A 27,346-nucleotide genomic window follows, 5' to 3' on the forward strand; every position below is an offset into this window, starting at 1 on the left:
TTACGGCCTTGATATAAGGTGGCATTCTCCACGTGCACGGTTGGGTTATACAGTTCAGGTACCACAATAGCAGTGTACAGCGTGGACTTGCATAGCGATGTCTAAATGCGACCGTATCTCAGGACGCTGTACAGACACAGTGGGGATACTTTATTAATACTGTGTAGTTAAATATAGAGGGAGAGATAGGGTGTGTTTTAATGTGCAATTGTATTGAGGGCGCTGTTTGTAGTCTTGGTGTGGTCTGGGGCTGCTTTTGCGGTTGCTTTGCTGCCTTGCCCACACTTGGGAATTGGCGGACCTATGCAATATCGCACTTCTACACTTTATCTATTATATTTACTTATTGTTTGTGATCGTCTTACGTTTCCGAAATTTTGCACTCCTATCGTGTTTTTGTATCGTTTGCTGTTGTGACTTTCTTACCCGCCCCGGATGGACAATCTGTGGAAAAGGAGCTTTGTAGTCCATCGTATTTCTCCAGGATGAATACAGATTCTGATTAAAGAGAGACAGGTCAGTCATAGGCAGTCGAGAAGAGTGAGGTCTTGGACCTAGATGTAAACAGCGACAGGGTTTCGACAACACAGATGGCTGCGGGAAGGCAGTTCCAGGCTGTGGCTGCAGCAGGGGAGAATGAGTCACTTCCCGTTCACGTGATTAATTATACCTGGCCGCGTGAGCAATAGAATAATTTGGTGATGTTTACACATCGCACCAGGTACTCGTTTGAGGCTGAGTCGACTTAAGGAAGGCCCAGGACCGTTTCAGCATACTCGTCACTGATGTTGGCCGTGAGTTTCAATCGAACTCGGGTGTTCTGAGACCCAAGACAAAGCTCCCCCGTATAGCCTTCACAGACTTTTGGGGCAAGTGCTGTCAGCGAGCACATATGAAGGCACACGAGAGGGGGTGGGTGGTCGGCACCACGCCCGGCCAACAACAAAGACAAAGATCCCGCGTGTAGCCGCAACAGGCCGTTGGGGCAAGTGCTGTTCGCGAGTAGCACCTATGAAGGCCGGAACGACACACAACGCAGCTTGCGCCACACAACACACGCGCCGCTCATCCGCACGCGCGCACGTGAACCTTATGTCATCGTTAGGGAGGTGTTCGGGGGGGAGGGTTAGGGGCGAGTCACTTCATGCGCCCCCCCCCACCCCTAATCTAATTAATATTTACGTACGAGCCGACCAATGGGAGTGCGGGCTTGAGTCGGGGCTGGATTTTCCTCGCGTCGTCTCCCTCCATGCCCCGCCCCGGAGTGAGCGAGGCGGTGGAGGAGGAGGAGGCGGTGGAGGAGGAGGAGGCGGTGGAGGAGGAGGGGGCCAGGGAAGAGTCGCGTCTGGGTCGTGCCCGCGCACTCACGCTCACTCAACACACGCGACCCACGCTCACAGCGGCGGCGTCCGCGTCTCTTGGAAAGAAGTAGATCGTGGGTGGGTGGGTGGGTGCGTGGGGAGGTGGCGATTGTCAGGTTGGGTCAGGGAGGGCTGAATCGCGCCAAGACCTGCTAGGAGTTTGGAACTAACTCCACGCGTCGCGCTCGCTGTGGGCGAACGCTCTCCCGGCTGCTACCTGGATTTCTGAGCTGCTATGTCCGACACGGGGCTGGTGGCTGCGATACGTGAGTTCTCGCTTATTCGTTTGATTGCGTCATTATCATCCGTCATCATTCGTTATCATCAATCGTGAACGATTAATTTCTCACGCGATATTTTCTGGAACGCTGCGATGGTACGCATTCGCGGCGTAAGGCACTGCCACTCGATTGCAAGGTACGCCTATTCAAAGTAATCCTGTGTTATTGTACGCTCTATTCCTATGAACGGGTTGAATCTTTTAAAAATTTGCAGATGCTAAGGAGAAAATAATGCGAGTTGAATGTGTCGTTCCAAAATAATTCCTGCAAGAGCGTTTCCTGGCCGAAATGAATCACTGTCAACCATCATGATGGCGATTTAGATTTTTCTTTTAAATGTAGATGTCCACTTCTAGAGGCTGTGTACAAGGAAGAGCATCAACCATCAGAGACACCTGTCAAAGTTGCGGATGACACTCAACAGCAACACGTTCACTGAATATGGTGACACAAAACCCTCGTCCATATTTCTGTTTAGGCCGTTGCCCTTTCACCCCCAGCACGTGCGGTTGGCTACGTACGGCGCGAAAGAAGTTCAACATACGTACACTGTACTTACGCATTCACCGTGAGCCGTGATCGATCCACTGCTGGATGAAGGCCTACCCCAGCCGTCGCCCTCTCTCGCGGTCCGACGCGTGACGATGCTGCAATCTTAACGAGCGCGTGTCAATGAATTGCTTGAGTCAGATGTTAATTGATTAATTAATATGAACAGGGGCAGTGGCGCGCTCGTCAATGCGCCTGCAGGGTTTCGAGCGCGAACGCCAAGGGAACGATTCAGTTTTGCGACCCTCCACTCGTGGTGTTGAATACGCGTCCTGAAGTAACAGAAAAACATAGGGTATGGATAAAAAAACACATAAATGCTCTTCAAGTAGTTAATTGTAATTTGTGTATGCTATTTTAATTGACTAAACTTATCCACTGTTTTGACCACGGCCAAGGGGTTGTTTGTAAGAACTCACGGCGCGGTGCGAGAATCAGTCCACAAGACTCAAACGCTGGTCAGTGGCATCGATTTATACACCACGTCTATATTACTATCATCATCATCCACCATCAGTCACCAAACATCATCAGTCACCATCACCATTATAATCATGCCCTTTATTTACAACGAGGTCTGTAAGGGATTAGATATATTTCCGCTGTGAAATATAGATTTACAGCAGCATGCAATCTTATTTTTTGTATTGAACCGAAAACACGAACTATTGAAAACCGCGGAATTGCAAGCGCGTGTTGCTATCGTCGTCACGAGTCTGTCCTGAATAAGGACCACTGCCCGAAACGTTGGCTTATACTGCGTGATTTACACGGCCGATTCTCACGGCAACAGAATTACACGGCGGGGAGATGTTAACTACCTCGCATGGTATACAGGAGGTCGTGGGTTCGATCTCGACCCTAAAACGCCAGCTCTATGTTTGGAGTTTGCGTGTCTCTCTCTATCCCCGTGGTCGCGTGGATTTTTCTCCGGGTCCTCCGGCTTTTCCCTCCACATTAAAAATCAACATCACGTGTCCAGGGTATTTGGCTGCTACCATACAACTCCACGTGGTGATGATGATGAGCCGCTTCTTCGGACTGTCATTTGTGACAGCCGAGTCGCTTCTGTAAAATAGCGATGTAGCTCAGTGGACCTGACCTGGTTACCTGGCAAAATAAAATAAAACAGTTTCTAGTTTTACAGGTGACCACACGGGATTCACTCCGACTCGCAGTGGCACAACACGCGGGGTTGAGAGTCTAATAATGTAATCGGTGGGAGTCTAATTATCGATCTGAGTGTAATAATCGGTGCTCAGGCGGTAGTCCTGTAAATGAAGCGATCGTAACTCTCCGTGGCAGCTTTGGAAGTCCCCTTAACCGTGCAATTGACCAGTTCGCATGCGAACCCAAGCTAATGTTCATTATGGCGGTATCGTGGTGATGGTGGTGATGGTGGTGATGGTGAATTATTATAATTTGGTGGAGGGGGAGGGGTGGGAACGGGCGGGAGGGGGGTCTAACATAATTACAGGCAGCACTTTGTACCGAGGGAGACACATTGAGACTATTAATTGCCTTTTGCAAGGGAGACCTGGGTTGGAGCAAAACATTCTAAAAGGAAAATATGAGAGAAAAGCGAAAGACTGGCAAAAAATACAATTTGACATAGCTGTATGCGCACACACTAAAAGTCGCGTTGACTTTGTTTTCCAGCCGATGTCAATTGTACTGTCGCGTTGTTTTCCGATTAGATGAGATGCAGAAGGCAGTGCAGCAAGCAGGTTGCTACAGCAAGCGTGATTTCAGCGTTCTCCTCTCTTGTGCGTGGATTTTCTCCCGGGACTCTGGGTTTGCTCGCCTCCCGCAACGATATTCAAGAGTTGGAGTGTTTCATACATCGCTCTCGGAACATTTTGCACGAATCCCAGTCATATTCTCATCTACCGTATGTACTGTACGTGCATGCGCAGACACAAAACTCGCTCGTTCCCCACACAACACGTGCGCGCTGCCGTATTTATTAACATCGTTAAATAGCATTTCTTTGCAAGGAAGTATTATTGCAATGAAATCATGTTCACTGGGTAAACACGCGCTTAGTATCGCGATGAATGGGTGATTCGTATTAGGTGTGACCTGGTATTTCCTAGTGGTTAGCGCACCAGGCTGTAGACCTGGCGACACTGATTCCCTACCTCGGATAACATCAGCGGTGATTGATAGCTACCTGAACCGATCCCGGACGCATCACTCCACTGACCTGCGTGGTGAAGTATGGCCAAACAGCCCCGGAATTGGGAAACCATTATCCAGCAGTGGATTGACAAAGGGCTGTCACGTTCGTTGCTGTTGTGATTGTGTCGCTTGCGACTGTCTGGATTGGGTGGGGAGCGGTGGTGGAGCGGCTAGGGCGCTGCGCTACGATCTCGGCGAACACCGGTGACAATTATTTGAACCCGTCCTGGGCCTCCCCTAGGTCGACTCAGCCTCAAATGAGTACCTGATGTGGTGTGTAGTAAACATCGCCACTAGGGAGAGAAAGGCGGCCGGGCGTGGTCCTGGCCACCCACCCCCTCGCGTGCCGTGCCGGCCTTCATAGGTGCTCGCTAACAGCGTTTGACTGAGCAGTCTGTTACAGGCTATACGGGGGGCCATTGTATTCGGGGGGGGGGGAGAGCCTTCTTCATCCAGCAGTGGATAGACAACAGTTACCGATGGCAGTGATGATGGTGATACTTGTTATGAAAGTATTGCGTTCTCTGTAATACTTTATTTTTAATCGACAACTCGTGTTGATCCCCTGGACACCTGTGGAAGGACGAGATGTACATAGCTCATCGGATTCCTCCTGTACAAATACATATCCTGATTCTGATCCGAGATCTATCTGAATAGATGAAGAATCGTGTGACTGCGTCGGCAAAGTGATGCACGAGCAAGGCGCAACACAAACTCTGGCCTCTCTCTCTCTCGGTGCTGCGTAGAAGGAGCATCCCCCGAAACGTCGAATCTGATATCCGTTTTCTCTTCAGACGGTGTTGTTGACCAATTTGACTTCCCCTCATATAGCCACGCTGTCTTCCATTAGCTCTCGCCTCTTTGTGAATAATTTATTTCGTTTGTTATTAGTTTGGGATAAATACATGCTCATGCCTGCCGTGTAGCAATTAGCCAACGTCGAGATGAATCAAACATTACGGGTGGATTAGTCGTAATACATTTTGTTGATAGTGATGTCCTTAATTGGAGACCGGGCGAGACCAATTACATTTCTCGCTATTGTATTTTACGAGTAAATTAATCTTCCTTTGCGCCTACTTATAACCTACACACGTTGGTTTACGCATTCATGAAAACGATAATTAAAGAGTGTCGTTTGCAATCCGGGGGATTGTTTAGCTAATTATTGTAATTGTTGTTTCAAATAAATAATCCGCGGATTTTTCTTCTGAACGTAAACGTGTTGAAATCTAAAGTAATTAATCTTGATTTGAAAGTAATTAATTACGAGCTATACAATATTAACATCTCTATACCAAATAACAACATTGTTATTTATAACTCAGGCTGATGTAGCCTCTTCTCGTATATATGTATATGCAACATCAACATGATATTACCATTATTAATATTACGGAATAACTGCAATTATTTTTACAAGAACTATTTTCGAAAATCCGCAATATATTTGTTAATGTTATGTATTGTTATGCTACAGCCACGTATATATCAAAATCAAACAGCCCGAATATGCTATGAGTGTCGGTCCTGCACACACATATATATAAATGCCGTGTACACAAACATTGCATTGTGTCATTTAAATGTTTATCTGTTGACATCTCCATATACAACTGAACATAAATCCATGAACATTGATATACTGGACATACAATCCGCACCGTGCATTTTCTGTGTTTAAAGTACATATACAGCATTTTAAACGTGTATGTGTGTATGTATATATATGTGTGTATGTATATATGTGTGGGGGATCGGTGGCGCTGTAGTTAGCGCACTGCGCTCCAAATCCGGCGACCAGACTTCGATTCCCGCTCACGACCAGCAATAACACCGACAGCGAATATTCGAACTGCTCTCGGGGGTTCCGCTAGGTCCACTCAGCCTTAAGAGGGTACCTGACGCGATGTGTAAACATCAGAACCGAGGAGACAAAGGCGGCCCGGGCGTGGTGTTGGCAGCCAGCCGTGATCGCTGCTCGCTTACAAATGACAGCACTTGCCCCAACAGTCGTTTAGAGGCTATACCGGGAGGGGGTCTTTGTCTTTGGTTGAAACACGCATCACCGCCTTGGCAATCTGCCCTGTCGCCCGTAAGAGACACCACCGCTATGTGCCCCCCGCCTCTCCCCCCCCCCATAAAAAATAATCGGACGAAATGCCACATTCGCTCAGGACAGCAGCACATGAACATTACGATTCAGGAGCTCGTAACGCGACGATGCCGATGGTGGTGCTGCTGATGATGATAGTGATGTTGGTGCTGATGATGATGACGATGTTGGCGATGGGATGGTGATGATGAATGAGAATGATGATGCAGTGGGCTCACACGCTCGCTGACTCGTCCGCTTCAAAACCCAGAGCCTGAGACGGCAATCAACAACACCTGAGATCGTGCGAGCGATTGGTAATACTGCGCGGCGCCTTATCTCAGCGTGTGCCTTCTGATAACAAGCCATGCGTTCGTCAACATATCTGTGTGTGTGTGTGCATATCTGTGTGTGTGTGTGCATATATGTGTGTGTGTGCGCGCGTGCACATTATGTGTGTCAAAGTGGGGAACGGTTTCGCCGTGGTTTGCGCATTGCCCCCAACAGTCTGTTGAGGCTACACGGGGATCTTTGCCTGTGCGTGTAAATGCCATCATGCAGCAGCCGATTGACAAACAGCTGTATATGATGGTTGTTATGATCACCATGACATCCCGACGCCCTTATAATCTGTCACACGAATACCACACACACACACAACTCAGACCTTCCTTTTGTGTGTTTATATTTCCAAGGTATGCTTTGAATTAATGCTGCATCACGACGTGATTGTTATACATTCATTGTACGGGTGTGTCAGTGTGTGTATGGGGAGCGGTGGTGTAGCGGTTAGCGCTACGCTGCGCTACGAACCTGGCGACCCCAGTTCCATTCCCGCTCGCGGCCAACACCCAGTGACGATTATCTGAACCGGTCCTGGGCCTCCTCTAGGTCGACTCAGTCTCAAATGAGTACCTGGTGCGCTGTGTAAAGATCGCCACTCGGGAGACAAAGGCGGCCGAGCGTGGTGCTAGTCACCCACCCCCTCGTGTGTCGTGCCGGCCTTCATAGGTGCTCCCAAACAGCACTTGCCCCTACAGTCTGTCGAGGCTATACGGGGGGGATCATGTTGCCACGCGTGGTAACAGCACATCTACTGTGCCGCCTCTATATCCACTCAACCTTAAATGATTACCGTTACTATGTGCAGCGGCCGGGCGGGATACTTGACATACACCGACCTTAATAGTTGCTCGCAAACATCGCTTGCCCCCGATAGTCTAAGCAGGCTACACGGGAAACTCATCGTCTTTGTGATACATTCCGTGTTCGTTCCTCTTCGTTGTGTTTGTTTGTCTTGGTGGGGGCGGTTGTTGTTGTTGTTGTTTACCTGTGCTGACCCCATAGAGACGCCGCCAGGTGTGTGGATGGCCACAGGTGGCAGGCGGTGTCCGTGTCGCGGCAGCAACGCCCTCGACTCGCGCGCACAGACGACTCGCGCGACGGCGAGTCTCTTCTCGTGGTGCGTGGTGACAGCGGCAGCAGCAGCAGCAGCAGCGGCGGCGGTGTGTCTCAGGGGCTAAATGCCAACAACGTGTACGTGTGTGTACGTTGAGCTTCTTTCGCACCGCACGTAGCCAACCGTGCTGCTAGCCACGACGACGAGAGGGCTTCGGCAGAGGGAGTTCGTGGAGTGTTTCTGTTCCGACTCCGTTGAAGACGCTCAGACCACCGTGGGGTTACCGCGCGGTCCGTAGCTTGGGTTGCATGGCCACAGTCGCACTGCCTTGGCTGGTCTTTAATGCATCTCTTTGTGGCTCTATGAATCTCTATGCGTCTCCTCCATGTGTCGCTATGTGTGTCTCTGTGTATATCAGTGGGTATATATGTGGCTCTATGAGTCTTTTATGTATCTGAAGGTTTACTATGTGGTCCATAGCTTAAGGTTGCATGGCCACGAGTCGCGTTATACTGCGGCTGCGTCTTTAATTCGCTGTTCACGAAGCAGGAGTCCGCGCATCGGCCTGCTGATGTTGTGATGCGGTTGATGGTTGCACCGCCGGTGTCTCCGACGGGGGAGGAGGAAAGTGAAAGCCACGAGGAGGAGGTCCCGTGATGTCTGGAGCTCGAATGAGGAGGTGCTTATTCTGGACGTCCGCGTTGGTCCACTCTCGAATTAAATCGAGATTGAAAACTAATTTCTTTCGAACTGCTTTTAGTGTTTAGTTTGTTGTGAAAGAAGTTCAACACGCACACCTACACTCTGTGGGTGAGTGCCTACGATGGTGACGGCAGCAAGACCCTCCGAAGGGAGATTGAGGCTTGAGTCGGTTAACGCCGAGGTGACATTGTCGAGGTCCACGTTGCTACGTGGAGTGTCATCGGCAAGCCACACGTGTTCACGATTAGTCGAGTAACCGATGAGACGTCGAGTCGGAAGCGACGAAGTGCTCCAGTGACCCACGGAGAGACTCACGACCAGCTCCTGTCGGCGTTAGGATGAAGCTTTGCGCCTCTCTCGCGATTCGTCTGGTTGGGTGCTGCTGCACGATCGTGGGATATGTGCCGATGGCTCCTCAGCCACATCGAGGCACCTTGATGACACGGGGGTTCTGTATGGGATGGGATGAGGGTTCTGTATGGGATGAGACGAGGGATCTCTATGGGATGAGACGGGGATTCTGTATGGGATGAGACGAGGGCTCTTTATGGGATGGGATGAGGGTTTTGCATGGGATGGGACGAGGGTTCTGTATGGGATGAGAGTTTTGTATGGAATGGAACGAGGGTTCTGTATGGGATGAAGCTAGGGATCTGTATGGGATGAGACGAGGGTTCTGTATGGGATGGGACGAGGGTTCTGTATGGGATGGGACGAGGGTTCTGTATCGGACGAGGGTTCTGTATGGGATGGGACGAGGGTTCTGTATGGGATGGGAGGAGGGTTCTGTATGGGAGGGAACGAAGGTTCTGTATCGGGTGAGTCGAGGGTTTCTTATATGATGTCGTCATTCACAACAATCGCTACTTACAATGGAATAGCTGTTGACTTTTCCAAGTTATTATTTTATTATTAACGTTTCGGACAAGGCCAGGGGCTCTTCTTCAGAGTGGAGAAAGCGGATATCGCCAACAATGTCACATTAGGGCGCTACGGTGGCTAGGAGATGTTAACTCCCTCGCCTGGTCTACAGAAGGTTGTGGTTTCGATACCGACCCTGACGCCTGCTGCTGTATATTTTGAATTTTCGTGTCTCTCTCCCCGTGGTCGCGAGGTTCTCCGGGTTTTCCCTCTACATTTAGAATCAACATCACTCGTTTAGAATAATTGGCTGCTATAAATTCCCACGATGATAAGCCACTTGGTTGAGCTATCATTTGTCGCCAGGTCGCTTCTGAAAAAAGAGCGATATAGCTCAGCGAGCCTTACCTGGTAAAGTGTATAGTTTTAAATTTCGATTTAAAGCTTTCGTGACTGCAGGGATTCATCTTATTGGTTCTTTTGGTAAAGTCACGTAGAAGGGAAGTAATAAAATAATAAAAATAAAACATAATAAAAATATTGTGGCCGAAACGTCGTGAGAATAATTTTATTATGTTTTATTTCTATTATTTTATTACTTCCCTTCTACGTGACTTTACCGAAAAAAACAAGAAGATGTATAATTTTAGTTTAGTGTCAATCTGAGTTTGAGGCCCGGTAGCACATTGGTCAGCCCGTGCAACTTGCAATCAGAAGGCGAACAAGTTCGCATGAGTCGATTCAGTCCTTCGTTTTTTTAAAGAGCTCATGAAATAAATACCAACTTTGTGAGCACTCAGAAGGAGCTGCCCTGCAGTCCGCCATAGGAATGTGGAATTGTCACTCCTGAGATGAGCGTCGCTTTAAAGTTTAAAGGTCCGTGTTCCAAAATCAGACGTTCTTACGTAAACACACACACACGTAGAGCCTTTAATCGATTGTTGGGGCAAGTGCTGTTAGCGAGCAGCACCGATTAAGGCCGGCACTGCACACAAAGGAGTGGGTGGCCAGCACCACGCCCGACCGCCTTTGTATCCCCAGTTGGCGATGTTTACACGCCGTCGCACCGGGTACTCATTTGAGGCTGAGTCGACCTCTGACAGTACACACACACGCAGCCACACAGGGACACTGCTTCGCACACGGACACAAACGCAATGTTCGCGAGTTCTGCTGGGTTGAACGAGTGGTTTGTGCACGCTACCACGCACCCGAGCACCTGAGTTTATTTGCACAACAAACCTGAGTCCGCTACCTCGAGGGGTGTTCACGAGGTATCTTGTGCGTGCGTGCACGTGTGTGTGTGTCTGTGTGCGGTGCTCGCTAACAGCACTTGCCCCAAAAGTCTGTTGAGGCTATACGGGGTTCTTTTTCTTTTTGTGTGTGTGTGAGCAATGTGGTGCTACCGTGTGGAGCGGTGGCGCAGTGGTGAGGGCACTTCGCTACGAATCCAGAGTTTGATTACTGCTTGCGGGAAAAAAATCAGTGACGAATATCTAAACTAGTCCGGGGCTTCCCCCTTGGTCAACTCACGTTTACATGAGTATCTGGTACTGTTTATAATAAAAAGAAAACACGAGCCACTAGAGAGACAAAGACGGCCGGGCGTGGTTCTGGATACACACGCCGCTCGTGTGCCGTGCCGGCCTCAATGAAGTTCTCATGAACAGCGCTTGTCCGAACAGTGTGTTAGTGGCTGTGTAGGAGGGGGGTGGTCTTTGTGAGCTACAGTGGGGGAGTAGTGGCGCAGTGGTTGACGCACTGCGCTATACAAACCCGGCGACGTGAGTTCCATTCGCCAACCACAACTAACATCGGTGCCGAGTGATATCCCAACCGGCCCTGGTTCAGATGTCAGCGGCGCGCCGAGTGTGTTTTTTTGTTCCGCTGTAGAGGATGCAATCTGGAATCTGGCCAATGTTGAACTTTTTCTTTCGAGCCGTGTGGCGCGTTGACGTGGCTGAGCAAGAGGTTCCCGGTTCGAAATCTCCCTCGGCCGCCCTGGTGAACACTCCGCGGGCGCATCGCCCCACGGACACTGCGTGTCGCCCGCTTCCTTCACAGCGTACGGCTCAAGGTCCCCGTGATGTCGTTTGCGAAAGAGGGGAGGCCACGTGTGCCGCAAATTACCTAATGGGGGGGGGAAAAACCCAGCATCCATCGCCACCTACCGCGAAGCACGGCGCCTTGGCGTCACGGCCTGGCGCTGTGAGAACGCGCGGCAATCAACGGCCGCACGTGGTGGGACGTCGCGCGGGATGGCGAAGGGCCGGTTGGTCAGCGGCGGCATTGGAGTGGTCTCCATGAGTCTTGCGACCAAGAGGGAAGAGAAGACCTCGAAGCAGACGGTGGGATATTGTGATGGCAGATATGTAGGGTCTCTGTGTGACTCTATAGGTCTCTGTGTGAGTTTGAGAGTTGATTGTGGGACACATCATGCGAGGGTAGATCTATATGGTATCTGTGTGACTCTATGGGTCTCTGTGTGAGTTTGAGAGTCGTTGGGTGGGACAGATAATGCGAGGGCAGATCTGTACTGGCAAAAAGGTCCCACGGATATTGATTTGTTTTGTTTACGCAGAGTGGCAGACGCACGTGGGAGACGTTAATGCTCGCCTCGTTGATTAGACTTTAGACGCTCGGCATTGGATTCCCGCCTGCCCAACAGAGGCGGACGAGTGCGGCGTCGGCGGCGACGATGGGAGCCGACGAGGAGGAGGCGGCGGCGGTGGTGGTGGTGCCGACGGCGCCGAGGGCGTCTCCGCGGGCTGCGCGGGGTGCGGGAGGCCCATCCGGGACGCGTTCCTGCTGCGCGTGTGGCCCGACCTGCGGTTCCACGCCGCCTGCCTGCGCTGCGCCGAGTGCCGTGCGCAGCTGCACGAGGCCCGCTCCTGCTTCGTGCGCGCAGGCCGCACCTTCTGCCAGCGGGACTACAACCGGTATGGGCCCCCCCCCCCTTCTCACGACCCCGCGCGTGCGCGTGTGTGTGTATGTGGGGAGCAGTAGCGTAGCGGTGAGCGCGCTGTACTACGAACCCGGCGACCCGGGTTTGATTGCCGCTCGCGGCCAACACCAGTGAGGTTTATTTTAACCAGTTCTGGGGCCTCCCCTAGGTGGACCGGTGCAGTATGTTTAAAAAAAAAAACATCGGCACTGGGGAAACAAAGGCAGCCGGGCGTGTCCTGTAAATCTTGCATCATTTTGCAAATCAACCAGCAATGGGTCGACAAATGCTGTGCACGTGTCGGAGTTACTACTGAGAGTGGTGGCCGTGCTGCTGCTGTCTTGCCCCTCGCCTCATGTCGTCACCCCTCTGATCCTTTCCTCTCAATGTCCCTTCTCTCTCCTCTCTCCCTCCACTATCCTCCCTCTCGCTTTCTCGTCTAACTTTCTCCCCTCTCTGCTCCCTATTCCCTCTCCTTTCTCAAAACCATCTCTGGTCTCACCGCATCTCTCTCCTCCGTCTTCCTACCTCTCTCTCTCTCCCGTCTCTCTCTACTCTACCTCCTCCCTTTCATTCCTCCTTCTCTCTGCTCCCTATTCCCTCCCCCCCTACCCCCGCTGCCCCTACACAGTCTGTTCGGGGTCAAGTGCTCGCGCTGCTCGCTGGGTCTGAGCCGCACCGAGCTCGTGATGCGAGTGCGCGGCCGCGTCTACCACCTCGCGTGCTTCCGCTGCTGGGCGTGCGCCCGGCGCCTGCTGCCGGGAGACGAGGTCTCCCTGCGCCCCGCCGGAGAGCTCTTGTGCAGGGCGCACAGCCTCCCGCCCCCACCGCACCATCACCACCACCACCATCATCACAATCATCATCACAGTCATCAACAACAACAACAGCAGCAGCAGCAACAGCAGCAACTCAACGATGCGCATCTCGAGAATAATCACCATCACCCGCATCACAACCACCACCACCATCATCATCCTCACATCCATAACCAGGGACACAACCATCACAACCATCACCACCACCACCATCACCAGGAGCGCCCCGTTGGCGTGCCGTCGCTGAGGCCCGACAGGGCTCACAGGGGCCCCGGGGAGAAGAGGGGACCTGTGCCACGAGCCTCGTGCGGGGACCTGCACATGTCCGGTACGTCGTCATGTGTGATGTGCAAGGCTGTGAGGTGTCAAGGCAGTTGGTGCTTGAAGCGTGGTCTCCTGTACTTACTGCCGGTTGGTCCGCAGGTCGATCCGGACAATAACAAAAGCGTTTTTGTTTCGGACATCAATTAATATTTAAAATTAATTTCTGTAAACTGCCCTGATTGAACAGTCCTAACCTCCCTAAAAAGACTAAATTTTAGGTGCGTACATTTTTTTTTATGTTCCGGTAATGTGAATAATTTAGTACGAGTGGTATTTAAAAAGAGAAGCTTGTGCATTTTGTCACTAGGGGTGGGGGTCTGGGCGGTCTGCGGAAATGTTTGCATCGGTTCAGTGGTCCGAGGGCCAGAAAAAAGTTTGAGAAACAGTGCACTAGAGAAGCCGAGAGGGGATGGGGGGTAGGATTCTGTGTGGGGGTGGGGGACACGAGACCCAAGTCCCGTGATGCAGTTCTCCAATGACGTGAATGAATTTCTACTGTTAATCTAATTCGGGTTGTGGTGAAAGTGATTCATCACGAGCAGGTTGGGATCTCGTTGAAAATGCTGAAAAGTGCCCAAAGGAGCGTGGGGAAGTGCCAGTGTAGAATTGCCCTGAGAGACGGATGTGGTGTACGATAGTAAAGCGGCCACTAGAGCAGCGTTCTTCATTGCAAGGCCCCGCGGGCCATTGGTGGTCCCTGGTGGCCTTTCGTGCGGCTCCAGAAAATACACAAACAGTGAAACACCCCACCGTGCTGTAAAACCCCAATGGTGTCAAGTGTGTGGCGGCCCCCACACCGACCTCTTATCGGCGAAAGTGACCCCCCCCTCTGAGGAGCACTGCACTAAAAAGAGCCCCGCATTTCATCGAGCCCTGCCTACCCCGCCCGTGCCCCGTGGCCCCCGTGGCCTGTGCCAGGCTCGGGCAAGGCGAGCCGGGTCCGCACCGTCCTGACGGAGCGACAGCTGCAGACGCTGCGCACGTGCTACGCGGCCAACCCACGGCCCGACGCCCTCCTGAAGGAGCAGCTCGTGGAGATGACGGGCCTGAGCCCCCGCGTCATCCGCGTCTGGTTCCAGAACAAGCGCTGCAAGGACAAGAAGCGCACCCTGGCGGGGCGGCACGACGGAGAGCCGCCGTCGCCGGACGCCAAGACCGTGAGTCCCGTCCCTTCCACGTGACCTCCGCAGCGCACGCCCAGGGCCCCTCGTTTCCCACTCCAGTCTTTTTTTTCTTGGGGGGGGGACTCCCTGCTCCCTGTGCCCTGCAACCCCCCCCCCCCCCCCCCCACCAAACACTCCGGGACGAGGCGGCATTTTCTGCTTAACGCCAAACTTTTCAGGAAGGTGCCTGCTTGCTCACTCCATCATCACGACCCATGGGCCGATAGCCCATATTCGGGTGTCCACCGCACATTCCGCCATTTGTTTCCACTTTCCTCTGTCTTGTGCCAATACGCTCGAATCTACTACTTACTACAAGCGCGTTACACGAGGACTCGCCGCGCTTGACTTGGTGGGGCGGCGGACCCTACTGAGACGTTGCCGATATGTTGAACTCTTTATATATGTTATTCACCATATTTCGCACCATACGTAGCCAACCGTGCTAATCGGAGGTGCGGGAAACGACAACAAACTCAGCACAGAAGGCAGTTCTAAAGAAATGAGTTCTCGATCTCCGATTTAAAAGTGCCTGCCGTGCGCTTCCGCTGCGCTCGCAGTGCCTGCAGGGCCTGGAGGGCAAAGCCCTGGTGGCGCGGAGCCCCGTGACGCAGGACAGCGAGGCGGAGGCCGAAGCTGCCGGAGCCGGCGGTGGGTGTGGCGGCGGCGGCGCCGTGGCGGTGCGCGCCTCCCCACAGCCCCCCTCGTGGCGAGCGCTCGCCGCCTTCGCCCTGCGCGCCCAGCTGCAGCCCCTGCCCTCCACCAGACAAGCGGTACGTGCGTGCACGTGCGGTATGTGCGGTGTGTGCGTGTGTACGGGCGTGCGTCGTGGGATGCGGTGGGGGTGGGGGGGGGCAAAGCGGTGGCTGCTGCGTGGAGACAGGCGCACGGGACCACTTGGGGGGTAACCAGGGTCCAGGTGTACTCAGAGACGGGGGCGTACGTGGAGGTAGGCGTGCGATCGTGGGTAAAGATACCTTGAGACAAATGGATATGGATTGTAAGGTAAGGTTACCTGGATAAAAGTTGCATGCGCATGGAGGGAGAGGTGCTCTGCGAGGTGGGTGTGCTGGGATACAGGGGTATCTCTATACAGGTGTTTACCGAATTCAGGTATACGTAAAGCTACCAAACCCGACGCCGCTTCAGAGTTCCAAAGCTTTGGTGAAAAAGCGCAAATTTGTCCCCGGCTAAGATTTTCCGGCTTCGTTGTTCGACTCACGATTCGGAGATATTAACTTTTTATTTTGGCAGGTAAGGACACACTCAGCTACGTAGCTCTTTTTCAGAAGCGGCCTGACTATCACAAATGACATCTCATCGTAGTGGCCTATCACATGGAAATTTACAGCAGCAGTTAAAATAATCTAAAAGGGCAGTTACCTGAACAGCGGGCGGGGCTACCTGAACAGCAGGCGGGGCTACCTGAACAGTGGGCGGGGCTACCTGAACAGTGGGTGGGGCTACCTGAACAGTGGGCGGGGTTACCTGAACAGCAGGCGGGGCTACCTGAACAGTGGGCGGGGCTACCCGAACAGTGGGCGGGGTTACCTGAACAGTGGGCGGGGCTACCTGAACAGTGGGCGGGGCTACCCGAACAGTGGGCGGGGTTACCTGAACAGTGGGCGGGGTTACATGAACAGTGGGTGGGGTTACCTGAACAGTGGGTGGGGCTACCTGGACAGTGGGCGGGGCTACCTGAACAGTGGATGGGGCTACCTGAACAGTGGGCGGGGCTACCCGAGTTGAGGGCCTCTCCCTTTAGGTGGGGATAGTTGAGTGGGTGGGGCTACGTGAAAGTGGGCGGGGCTCAATGGTTGCTTCCGGCTCACCTTTGCGTCCTGGTCGAGCCTCGCGGACTCGTGCGTGCGTCTAGGGGGTGAGGGTGTACACAGCGTCCCGCTGCCAGGCCGCCAAAGCGGAGTCCGATCCCTGGCCCGTATTTTCCGGCGCCGGCGCTGTGCCGCTTTGCTGCTTCGCTGCATTCGCCCCGTAAATATTCGTCACGCGCACTCTCCAACATTTGCCTCGCGGCTTTCGCGCACCGATGCGATCGCAAAATAACTGCGGATTTGCCTATCGCACGAAGGGGCTTAGGCGGAGTGTTTCTTTAAAATCTGTCTCATATCGTTTGCTTTGGGTGCCCCTTAGGGTTGCGGAAATGGAATGATTTGTGTTTCACCCCTCACCCCCTCCGGGAATTTGATCAAATGTCACGACTCAGCGCTGCCATTTTGGGTCAGTGTCGTTGCAGGCGAGTTTGTCCGGCTCGGTCTCCTGTTGGAACTCTTTCATTGCCCTCACGGGTGTCCCGGGGCTCCATGAGCGACCAATGGGGCGCCATGGTGGCTTGGAGATGTTAACTACCTCGCCTGGTTTACAGGAGGCCGTGGGTTCGATCCCGACCCTGACGCCTGCTGTATATTTGTAGTTTGTAGCGTCTCTCTCCCTGTGCTCGCATGGATTTTTCTAATGGGTCCTTCCCTCCACGTTCAGAATCAACGTGACGCGTTCAGAGTAATTGGCTGCTACACATTTCCACGTGATAGGCCACTTCGTTGAGCTGTCATTTGTCGCCAGGTCGCTTCTGAAAAACAGCTGCACAGCTCAGCGGGCCTTACCTGGTAAAATTACAAAAAATCGTTGAGTTTAATCATTTATTGTGGTTGTTGTTGTCGTGGTTGTCGTCGTTGCAGGCGAGTTTGTCCGACTCGGGCTCCTGTTCGGACTCGTCGTCGGCGAGTGACGTCACCCTGCTGCCATCCCATCTGCCCGACACCCCCACCAGCCTGGCGTCAGACCTCTGCTCCGAGTCATAACCGCACGCGGTTTCACACACGCTCCAACCTACACCCCCCCCCCCCCTCCTCCCACTGCCACACCGCCAACCCTCGCCCGCCGTTCCCACTGGGCATGTAACGATACATTCATTTGGTCTCGTTTGTGTTGTGTTATCTGTATCGCCTGTCTGGTTTGTTCTCTGCGTTACCTTGTCTTGTGCAGTATGTCTGCTGAGCAAGGTCTTGTTTGTTCTAGCTGTGTTCCGTGTCTTCTGTCTCGTTCTGTTACCTCATTTGTCTTCTCTCAATTGTTCCGACTCATGTCCTCTGCCCTTGTTCTGCCTCATCTGTACAGTCTCGCTTGTTCTGTCCCGTTGTTATTTCCATTTCAGCTTGCGTTGCTCATCTTGTGTCTTCCTTCTCGGTCGTTCCATTAGCCTCCGTGTAACATTTGCATGAAATGTGCACGTGACGAGCTTTGTAATTGAATCGATTCTCGCACGCGCGATACGACGACGTTCGTAACGATACCTGCGTGAGAGTCGATTCCGATCGATGATGCGTCGTTACATGCCTAGCCTCTCCACCACCTGGTGGGGAACGCCACGGCCCAAGGGCCGGACGCGGTCCACTCCTTCGTTTCATATGGCCCCTTCATTTTGTACGACCCGCCACCACTTGTAAACGGCCCACAAACGACACCTGTCCATCACTGCGAGCGCCTTGGCCGCTCTAATCGGGTACTAGAGGGGAATATTTTAGTGTCGCGCTCAGCCATGCCTGTACATATCCAGCAGTGGGAGAAGTGACTGGGCTGTGTGTGTGTGTGTCTGTGAATGTGTGGTTGACTGCCAAAGGTATTTGGAAGTCATATTTGGTCCTGAGTAAGCAATAGGTTTCCCATCCTTGGTCTACACCAACCACCCTGCACCCTCTTGCTCTCCTCCTGCTGCTGTACTTCACAGCTCGTACACCTGCACACAGCTCCCACACCTGCACACAGATCTCACACCTGCACACAGCTCCCACACCCCCGTTGGTGGCGTCCCTGGAAGACGACGCAAGACGCACGACGCTCTCCCCAGCTCGGCTTGCTCTGTGACATCGCACTCGGTCGCCCGCTCGCTCGCGTACATCGAACCTCCTGCTCTGCTCTTGAGGTGACACAGCTGGGTTGGGAAATCTTTGAGCCAGTAATCTTCTCACTGGGCCCTACCGATCCTCATTCATGGAGCGGCGGGGGGGGGGGGTTAAAAGGGGTGGGTGATCTAACGGTCTGCGGTTGCTTTGTGGTGTTGTGGAGTCCGAGCTGCTAGGATGACACGGGAAGTTGCGCCGGCGTGTCGCGTAAGTCACGGGAGGAACGAGTCGGCACGACCGCGCAGCTTTTGGGCACGATGTCCAACGATTTGCTTCTTGCAGAAGGACCCATTGCGCGGAGTGAAACGTCGGACATCGCGCCGAAGAGCACGCGGTCCGTCGCGGGTGCGGTGTCGGGACAGCTGAACAAGCAGGCATACGGATCATTTGATGAAATTCAAAAATGACGATTGTGTAGATAATGTATCGGTGAATGTAAATAACATATTATATATTCCTGCTTTGATAAGGCAGCGGTCTGTTTACTCGTTCCTACCTTAGCCGGCGCGACACGTTCGCGCATTTACCCGGCGCTCACCCCAGGTTGCAATTGAATTAGCTACTTAGTCGCGTATGAAATTGCTGCTTCGGTGAATTCACACGATGGACACCAGGTTGATTAAGAACAATACTTGCACGGGGTTGTTTTGTTATCTTATTACCATCGTTGATATATCTGATATCCAACCCATTCATCATTTCCAGGATATCGTAGCCTCCCTCGCTGCAAACCTCTATTTTCCTGAAGAAGGCCCATAAGCCGAAACGTCAATAAATGTATTTCCTTGGGTTCACCTGCACTTAATGTATTTCATACCGTCACCCAGACTGATCTACTCATGCAACAGCGGTTGTGAATTGGCCACCGATGCTTCTTTTAATCTAGATTTAAAACTCATTTCTTTAGAGCTGCTTTTTTGTGTTCAGTTCGTTGTCCTTCACCCGCACATCCGATTAGCGCGGTTGGCTACAGTACGGTGTGGAAGAATCTTCTTGGTTCTTTCGGTAAAGTCACGTAGAATGGAAATAATAAAATAATAAAATAAAACATAATAAGATAATTCTCACGACATTTCGGCCACAACGCAAGCAGCCTGGTCTTCACCTGAGGACGGCTGCTTGTGTTGTGGCCGAAACGTCGTGAGAATTATCTTATTATGTTTTATTTTATTATTTCAATTCTACGTGACTTTACCGAAAGAACCAAGAAGATGAATCCCTGGAGTCACGAAAGCTTTAGGTGCGGAAGAAGTTCAAGTACATCGCAGTGCGCGTGTACAAAGTCAGAACCCAACAATTGCGCCCTCATGTCGACTGCCCTGCTATAGGAGACAACGCAGCTTTCGTTCATCGATGTGATTGGCTACCTAATAGGGGCATTGGCAACCAATCAACCCGACCACAGTACAGATGTGCTCTACGACTGGCGACTGCTGCTGGGTAAAGCAGCCCACAGTTAAAAACAACGCGTGGAGCTCAAACGACTAAAACTCAGAGGGGCTGGCAATATCGTTCCTGTTGCACCTAGAATCTAAGACTAGTGCGTGTTCCTTCTCCCGGTGACAGTGAACACACACACACACCCCATACACCTCCCTGTTCTTATCTTAAATTCGCATTCACGCAGCTGTAATGGGTTCACGCGGTTGGGGAAGGGGTTGGGGTGGGGGGGGGGCATCACCCCTCCCCCCTACTCCTTCATCCTTTCTCATCGATACCAAACGTAAACAAGCCAAGTGGTTGATACCAGGGGCTAAATGTCGCCGCTCTATTTTCCGCAAACGCTGCTATAGCTAGCGGCTGGCTCGGAGTACGGATCACCGGCGTAAGGCACTACCACTCGTGTACCGGGTACACCTATCAATAATAATAATTAAAATGTTCTTGCACCTCACTACATTCCTATGATTCTATGAACAGGCTGATCTAGAAGAGCGTTCTGGTTCTGTTTCGGCTGCAATGAAGCGCGTGGTTGAGACTTGTGGTGGGGTGCAGCGGTCGCTGCTGCTGCTGCTCCGTGGAGCCCCAGAGCACGTGGAGGGAGGGGAATGAATGACGGTGGTGGAGGGCAGAGGCCGACTTCGTTCTGGCGAAGGGAGAGGGAGTGATCGCCTGCAGGCCAGGGCTTCATTTCTCACTCAATGTGTTCCGGGTCGCTGGCTGACTGGAGTGTACGCGGCACGCGACTACCACTGCAGTAGCCACAGCTGCGTCGAGAGGTAGACTCACTGGATGTGGTGTGCCGGGTGCCTGAAAGGTTTTGGGAAGGACCCCGCTGAAATTAAGCCCTGCTTGCAAGACTTGTACGTGCGGCCGGATTCACATGTTGCTGGCAAATGGTTTTCGTCTAATTATTTTTGTTGGGTGGGTGGAGGGGGGAGGACTGCCACCGACGTTTCGGATCGTCGCCACTGATAGATTGTCGATTGGCAGGCCGAAGAGTTTTGGCCGATTCACCAAAAAAAAAAGTGTTTTGCTCATTTGACCCGGGGACACCCGCCGGTGTGGAGCAGCATCAGCAACGGGACGATGACGATGATGGTGACGACGATGATGATGGTAACGATGATGATGACAACGATGATGATGGTGACGATGGTGACGATGCTGATGACGATGGTGACAATGATGAAAGCCGCGTCCCAGACTGCGGGGTAAGCCACGGAGAAACGACGGCCGACAGTGACGACCCCTGGGCCTTGGTGTGTATCGACGCACGTGTTGACTTTGTTGTTGTTCGTGATTTGTGTTTGCGCATCACTGCCAAAGCAGCGGCAGCAGCAGCAGCATCACCAAATCGGTGGCTTGAGTAGAGAACTGCAGACGGCGGCTGTGCATTGACTCTGCGCCCTTCCCCACAACCACCGCCTTTGCCCGTTCGGTGTCGAGTATTGATATTTGTGTTCGTCCATAGCGTTCTAAGTTATTATTTATTGGCAATAAAAATGTCCCAACGTCCCGGCAAATGCTTGGAGGAATCTTCAGAGAGCGTGAGGGAGAGTGAGGGTGGCTGTGTTAATTGATTTGTTGTTGTTGATGTTGATGTTTGCTTTGTGTGTGTCTGCGTTTATGTTCGGGTGGGGAGCGGTGGCACTGCGCTACGAACCCGGCCCACCCGAGTTCAACTCTCGCTCATTGCCACCAACACCAGTGACGATTATCTGAACCGGTCCTGGACCTCGCATAGGTCGACTCAGGCTTAAATGTGTACAGTACCTGGTGCGTTGGAAACACATCGCGACTAGAGAGACAGAGGCGGTCAGGCGTGGTGCTGGACACCCACCCCCTCGTGTGCCGTGCCGGCCTTCATAGGTGCCCGCTAACAGCACTTGCTCCACCAGTCTGTTAAGGCTACACGGGGGAACTTTTTATTGTGTTTGTGAGACCATATTTGTATTACGTTATTGACACCAGGCATGTGTCTTGGGTGCGTCTTACATTCCGGAGCGTCTTATAATCCGGATTAAACGGCATTTACAGAGCGAGTAGGGACTATATATATTGTAGCAATATAAACACATCCAAACTTCTATAAATGCCACAGTCCACATGTTTGTCACGAGGTTATTTCTTAAAGTGTGTGTGTGTGTGTTCATATATGCACTGTAACTATAAATGCCCAGTGCTGTCTGAACCTGTCCTGGCTCTCTCCTAGGGCGACTGAGCCTCAAATTGTTTCGTGGCACGATGCGTGAACGTCAGTGCTGGGAAGGCGGATGCGCATGGTGATGACCACACCACCCGTGACCGTCTCTACATTTATGGCGGGGGGCTGGGGCAGTGGGGGCTGGATAGGGTGGGAGGTAAGAATAAGAGGGTGAGGGGGGGGTTGGGGTTAGGGGAGAGGCCGTGGGTTCACTCAGAGAGCCAGCGCCAGCGGGGCCCGTTGCTAGCTCAAGTTTCATTCCATTTGTGTCTAGGGGGTAAGAGAGGGTGAGATGGGGGGGGGTTGCCCTCACGTGCCGCGCGTGATATTATATTGCATATTTCCTGAAACACAGACACCGCTGGCTCTGCAAAATGCATTTGTAATTAGCGGTAATCCCGCGGCCGCTACCGAGTTGTACAGAAACAGCGGCGCGCGTCGATCGCCGGTCTGCGGCGGCGACCTCCGTTTCACCACCGGGCGGTCGAGCGCGGGACGCGCCGGGCTCGGCACCGCGCGTCCCTCCGTCGGCTGCCACTCCGTCGTTAGTCTCGACCGCCGCGGGTCATGTCCCGTGGTGCCTCTGTCGCAAGCGCGCCGTCACAAGGGCGCGCCCGCTCGGCAGTCGGTCGCTAAACTGGGGCCGGTGATTTCGGCGTCGTCATTCGAAGCGGTGACGAGTCGATCCGTTGAATCGCTTCGGCTCTGCCGAGACATTTGAATTTGTTGGCCCGGGAGTCGTCGAGTCTGCTACCGACGGGGGAGTGGCGGGCGAACGAGGGGCGGGGGGAGGGGGACAAACACAAACACCCGAGAGGGACGCCAACCGGAATCATAATATTTATACTGCAGGAGGAATCTGATGAGCTATGAAGCTCTTTTTCACTGATGTCCAGTAGGGGCACGGGGTAAGAACGTAACAACGATGGGTAGTGATCAATAAGCGTGGCACTTTCGCAGACGCTGTATGCAATAATCCATCCAGCAAGTGATCGATAATGGCTGATGATGATCATTATTAACGTCGCTAATGTTCTTCTGACAGCTGCATGCTCTGCCCTGGAGAGAAAGTGAAGCCACGGGGATTTCTTGCTCAAATGAGCATTGAGACATGGGTGCGAATCTCCTGTTTATTACAGCCTTGCAGAACCGGAGGTGGAAATTCCACATTACTTTGGCGGGAACGAGTCTGTCCATTGCACGACCGCTGTTGACTTACTACAAAAATTTGGTAGCAATTTTTTATCGAACTCCCGTGTGATGATGGAACCGAATCAACCCGTATTGGTCCTGATAATTGTGTTAAAGCGGTGGGCTCACACGAAATAGAATTCTCCAAGACGAAGGGACTCTGCAAACCCATTGGCTATCAACAAAGATTCGTTCATGAATCCATCCAGATATATAGACACAGACACAATTTCAACCGAGAAGATGGGTACAAACTGAGCAATAATTGTAAGGACGTTATTAACCAGTTTAAGTAATAACTGGCTGTGATGTTTCCATCCTACCTTCCGATGTTAGCTGTTATTTTCGACTCTCTGATTTTACATTAACAGGTTCACACTAACACAGCCGCTGTTTACATTGACATGCGAATCTCTTACATTGACATGCTCCGCCTACTTCGTTTATGACCCTTGGGTTCCACCCATTTCAAACCTTTAAAACAGCCTCTTAGATTTTTTCGGTAAAGTCACGTAGGTAAAAAAATAAAATAATAATAAAAATACAAATAATAGGAATAATTATAGAAATGAAATCATTCATGATTTTATTATTATGTCGCCACGGGAAGAATACGACGACGTTCGTGTCAACAATTAAACGATGATGATGACGAGCGGTTTTTTTATTGTTCGAACAACTAATAATAATAACAATTAAACGACGACGTGATCGTTTAATTGTTCCAGCGACAATTCATAATGACAATTAGACGGCGACATTTAAAAATATCGCTCTCGAGTGTGTGGACTTCACCTCCGTTTTATTTAAGTATAAAATGTCCCCGAGGGAGGAGGAGGGGGGTGGTGGGGCCTCAGTTCAGTAGCAATCATGACGGTGCAAAGGCTTTTTTGTTTTTAACAAAATATCGCGCTTAGAGCATCGTGCACTTTCCACTGAAGGAAAGACGGAATGAGAGAAGGAGAATTACAACAACAACAAAACCACAGAGCCACAAACAAAAACGATATCATCATGGGACCTCCTTTGCCAGTACCAAAATTGACCTTTTGCAAGGAATCATGCTTACATTAACCACAATACTTGCAGTCAAATGCAAAATAAAAAACAATACTCTGATAATTTATGCATTGTCTTTGAAACTGATTGGTCCACACCAGAGACAGCTTTTTTTTGCATTTGACTGCAAGTATTGTGGTTAATGTAAGCATGATTCCTTGCAAAAGATGTCAGTTTTGTTGCCAGAAAAAGTGGAAAAACCCCTATTAGTAAACACGACATTATCGAGCCCACGCCACCTCCCTTCCCTGAAACGGAACCTGCTCGTCTGCCGGTGTCGCGCGCCTTTGTCGGAGGGGCGCTGAGTGACGGCCCGACATCGGACATGCAAAAAAAAAATCCACATTCCCTGAATTATTAACAACCTTCGGCTTTAAGGCATCAAACAAAACACACGGAAAGAGAAAGCCGCTATCGCCTGGCGCCACGCTCCCGCCGAGGCCGTCGCTAACAGCGCCGCGCGATCCGTCCACTTCGCTGGATGTTCACCAACTCGGCAGCGGAACGTGGAGCACCATCACGCCAACTCCGGTCGTCATCCTCGCAGCGACAGCGGCTTTTTGGCTCAGCCATCGAACGAAGACGGTGGCCACCGCATCTGCGGCCGTCTGGAACGCTCTCTCCTTCCGATATTAGTAAGCCACCGGAGCTTTGCGCTTTTAAATGACCCAGATTGACGAACTCGTTTCTTTCGAACTGCTTTGCGCGTTTAGTTTGGTGTCCTTGCCCCGCACCTCCGATGAGCACGGTTGGCTACGTACGGAGCGAAAGAAGTTCAACGTAGCGCACGTAAATTAACCACGATCGACGGATCGCAGGAGGATATCGGCGATGAAATGTGCCACGCCGTGCCGTGGGGTGACTCTGTGCGACTCTCACCAAATGTCCCAATGTGAACCCCTTGTTTGTACACCATGAAACTCGCCCCCGGGGCCACGGTTCACCAGAAACCCATACAACTGGCAATGATGAACATTACACTAAAATATTTATATATACACACACACAGAGTATACGTCAACGTGAAGGTGGCAAAGGCGCAGCCCTGCAATTGCTCGCTCACGCCACTGCTGTGGGAAGGGCGCCTCCACTCGCGGGAGCTCGAGAGCGACCCCCTTTGGAAGGGGTAATTTTGCCTACTCTTCCACATTCACACTCATCAACAACCATCGGGCGCGTGTAGCTTGTAACTGATTAATTTGCATTTTAACGGAGATGGAGACAAAATTGGAAAATCAATGGTGCTGAGCACAAAACTAGCGCCAGGCGACCCGCAACAAACAGCACAGAATGAGCTCGGCGAGGGTTGTTAAACGCGTGTACAACGTTACAATTGAAGCTTCTGATTGACTGTGTCTGTCGGGAGGTCGCGGGATTAACGACACACATTGGGCCGGGGATCGTTACGCAGCCCTAATCCCAACAAACGAGCCAATTACGAGTCTTGCACCATTGCCCAAATTGACAGATGCGGATACCTGATGCACGATTGGAAAACTAAAAAAACCACTCCTGGCTGTACGTGTGTTGAACTTCTTCCGCACCGTACGCGGCCAACCGTGCGACTGTGGTCATCCAGAACAGACCCATACAACGTGTAACGACAACGCAATGGCCCGATCCACAAACACGACGGAGAACATCGCAGCGACGATGCAACTTCTCCGCTCCTACTGACGCCGTCATTTGCGCTTGACCACCTGAAAGTGGCGGTCGCAATTGATGCTCTGCATCTACATCAGCAGACGTACGGAAGAAGAAGAAGACGGCAGTAGAGACCCCTCCATACCCCCCCCTCCTCCCCCCACATTGCGTTTGAGATTCGGAGGTGTCGCGCGCGTCGCGTCGGACACCGCGGCCTCCCAGGGCGCGGGGACAGGCGGCGGAACGGGCAGGTCGGCTGCTGGCACGCGCCAGAGACAGAGGGAGCGATACGGATTTTCTCTCGTCCTCCTCACCCGCAACAGACGGTTCGTGCAAGTATTTGTGCTGGGTTTGGGGGGTCAATCATGGGTGCAGAGGGGGTCCTTGCACCCACAGGGCACGACCCCTGCACCCCCCCCTGCACCCCCCGGGGAAAAGGGGTGGGGGGGGGGGGTGCAGACGTGTCGCGTCTACCAACACAGAGATTCACCAGAGGTGTGGGTGGCGCGGTGTGCTTACACCATCCCAGAGGAGTAGCTGCTTCGTGATTGGGCGAAGCAATTGGTGACTCTGGCTGACCCTGTGCGGGGTCCTGTACTGTCTGGACTGCTGGCATCGGAGCTGCTGGCTGCACCACTCGGAAGGACCCTGAGCTCTGCCCCCCTGGAAGGACCTCTTGGCATGGCCCCTCCTCCCTCCTCCCATGCATGCAACTGGGCTGCCTGCTGCAGGTTGTAGTGGTGAGCGAGGCGGTGCTGAGGGCAGTGCCAGTCGCCCTCTATCTCCTCTACTCGGAGGCCCTTGCCCCCGACCTCCTCAGCGCCCGTGCCTTCCTGCCGGTCCTGAGTCTCCCACCTCTCACAGGCCTCAATCCGCAGCTGCAGACGTTGACGAAGCCACCGGCCTCACCCAGCAACATCTATACATAGACCTATATAGCCTTAAAGATACCTATAGACGAATGTAAAAGACCCATAGACTCACTTAGAGAACCATAAACTTGCATAAAGACCCATTGAATCGCAGAGACCCATATACTTTTAGAGGGACCCATAAACTTGCATTTGAGACCCCAAAGACTCACAGAGATGCGTATACTCACATAGAGACTCATTGGCTCACACAGAAACCCATAGACTTACACGAAGACCCATAGGCTCAAATAGACCCATGGACTCACTTCATAAGCTTTAGGTTTCTATATG

The 27,346-nt window shown here is 52.2% G+C and overlaps 2 protein-coding genes across 2 annotated transcripts; both read left to right on the forward strand.

The window, feature by feature from the left end:
- Window positions 1–1,457: 1,457 nt before the first annotated feature.
- LOC133346734 (insulin gene enhancer protein ISL-2-like) lies at window positions 1,458–19,567 on the forward strand. Its single transcript, XM_061558567.1, has 6 exons — window positions 1,458–1,627; window positions 12,101–12,371; window positions 13,008–13,522; window positions 14,437–14,675; window positions 15,242–15,454; window positions 17,378–19,567. Exons 1-6 carry the CDS (start codon window positions 1,597–1,599, stop codon window positions 17,498–17,500), a joined length of 1,392 nt encoding a protein of 463 aa, XP_061414551.1. The 5' UTR covers window positions 1,458–1,596; the 3' UTR covers window positions 17,501–19,567.
- Window positions 18,859–27,070, forward strand: LOC133346353 (proteasome assembly chaperone 1-like). The gene is given in 4 exon segments (XM_061557849.1): window positions 18,859–18,946; window positions 26,326–26,801; window positions 26,803–26,871; window positions 26,873–27,070. Coding segments are annotated over 4 exon segments (831 nt in total).
- Window positions 27,071–27,346: the final 276 nt, after the last annotated feature.

Source organism: Lethenteron reissneri, chromosome 24, assembly GCF_015708825.2.
Source record: "Lethenteron reissneri isolate LAM-NWPU_2019-01 chromosome 24, ASM1570882v1, whole genome shotgun sequence".
NCBI classification, from domain to species: Eukaryota; Metazoa; Chordata; class Hyperoartia; order Petromyzontiformes; family Petromyzontidae; genus Lethenteron; species Lethenteron reissneri.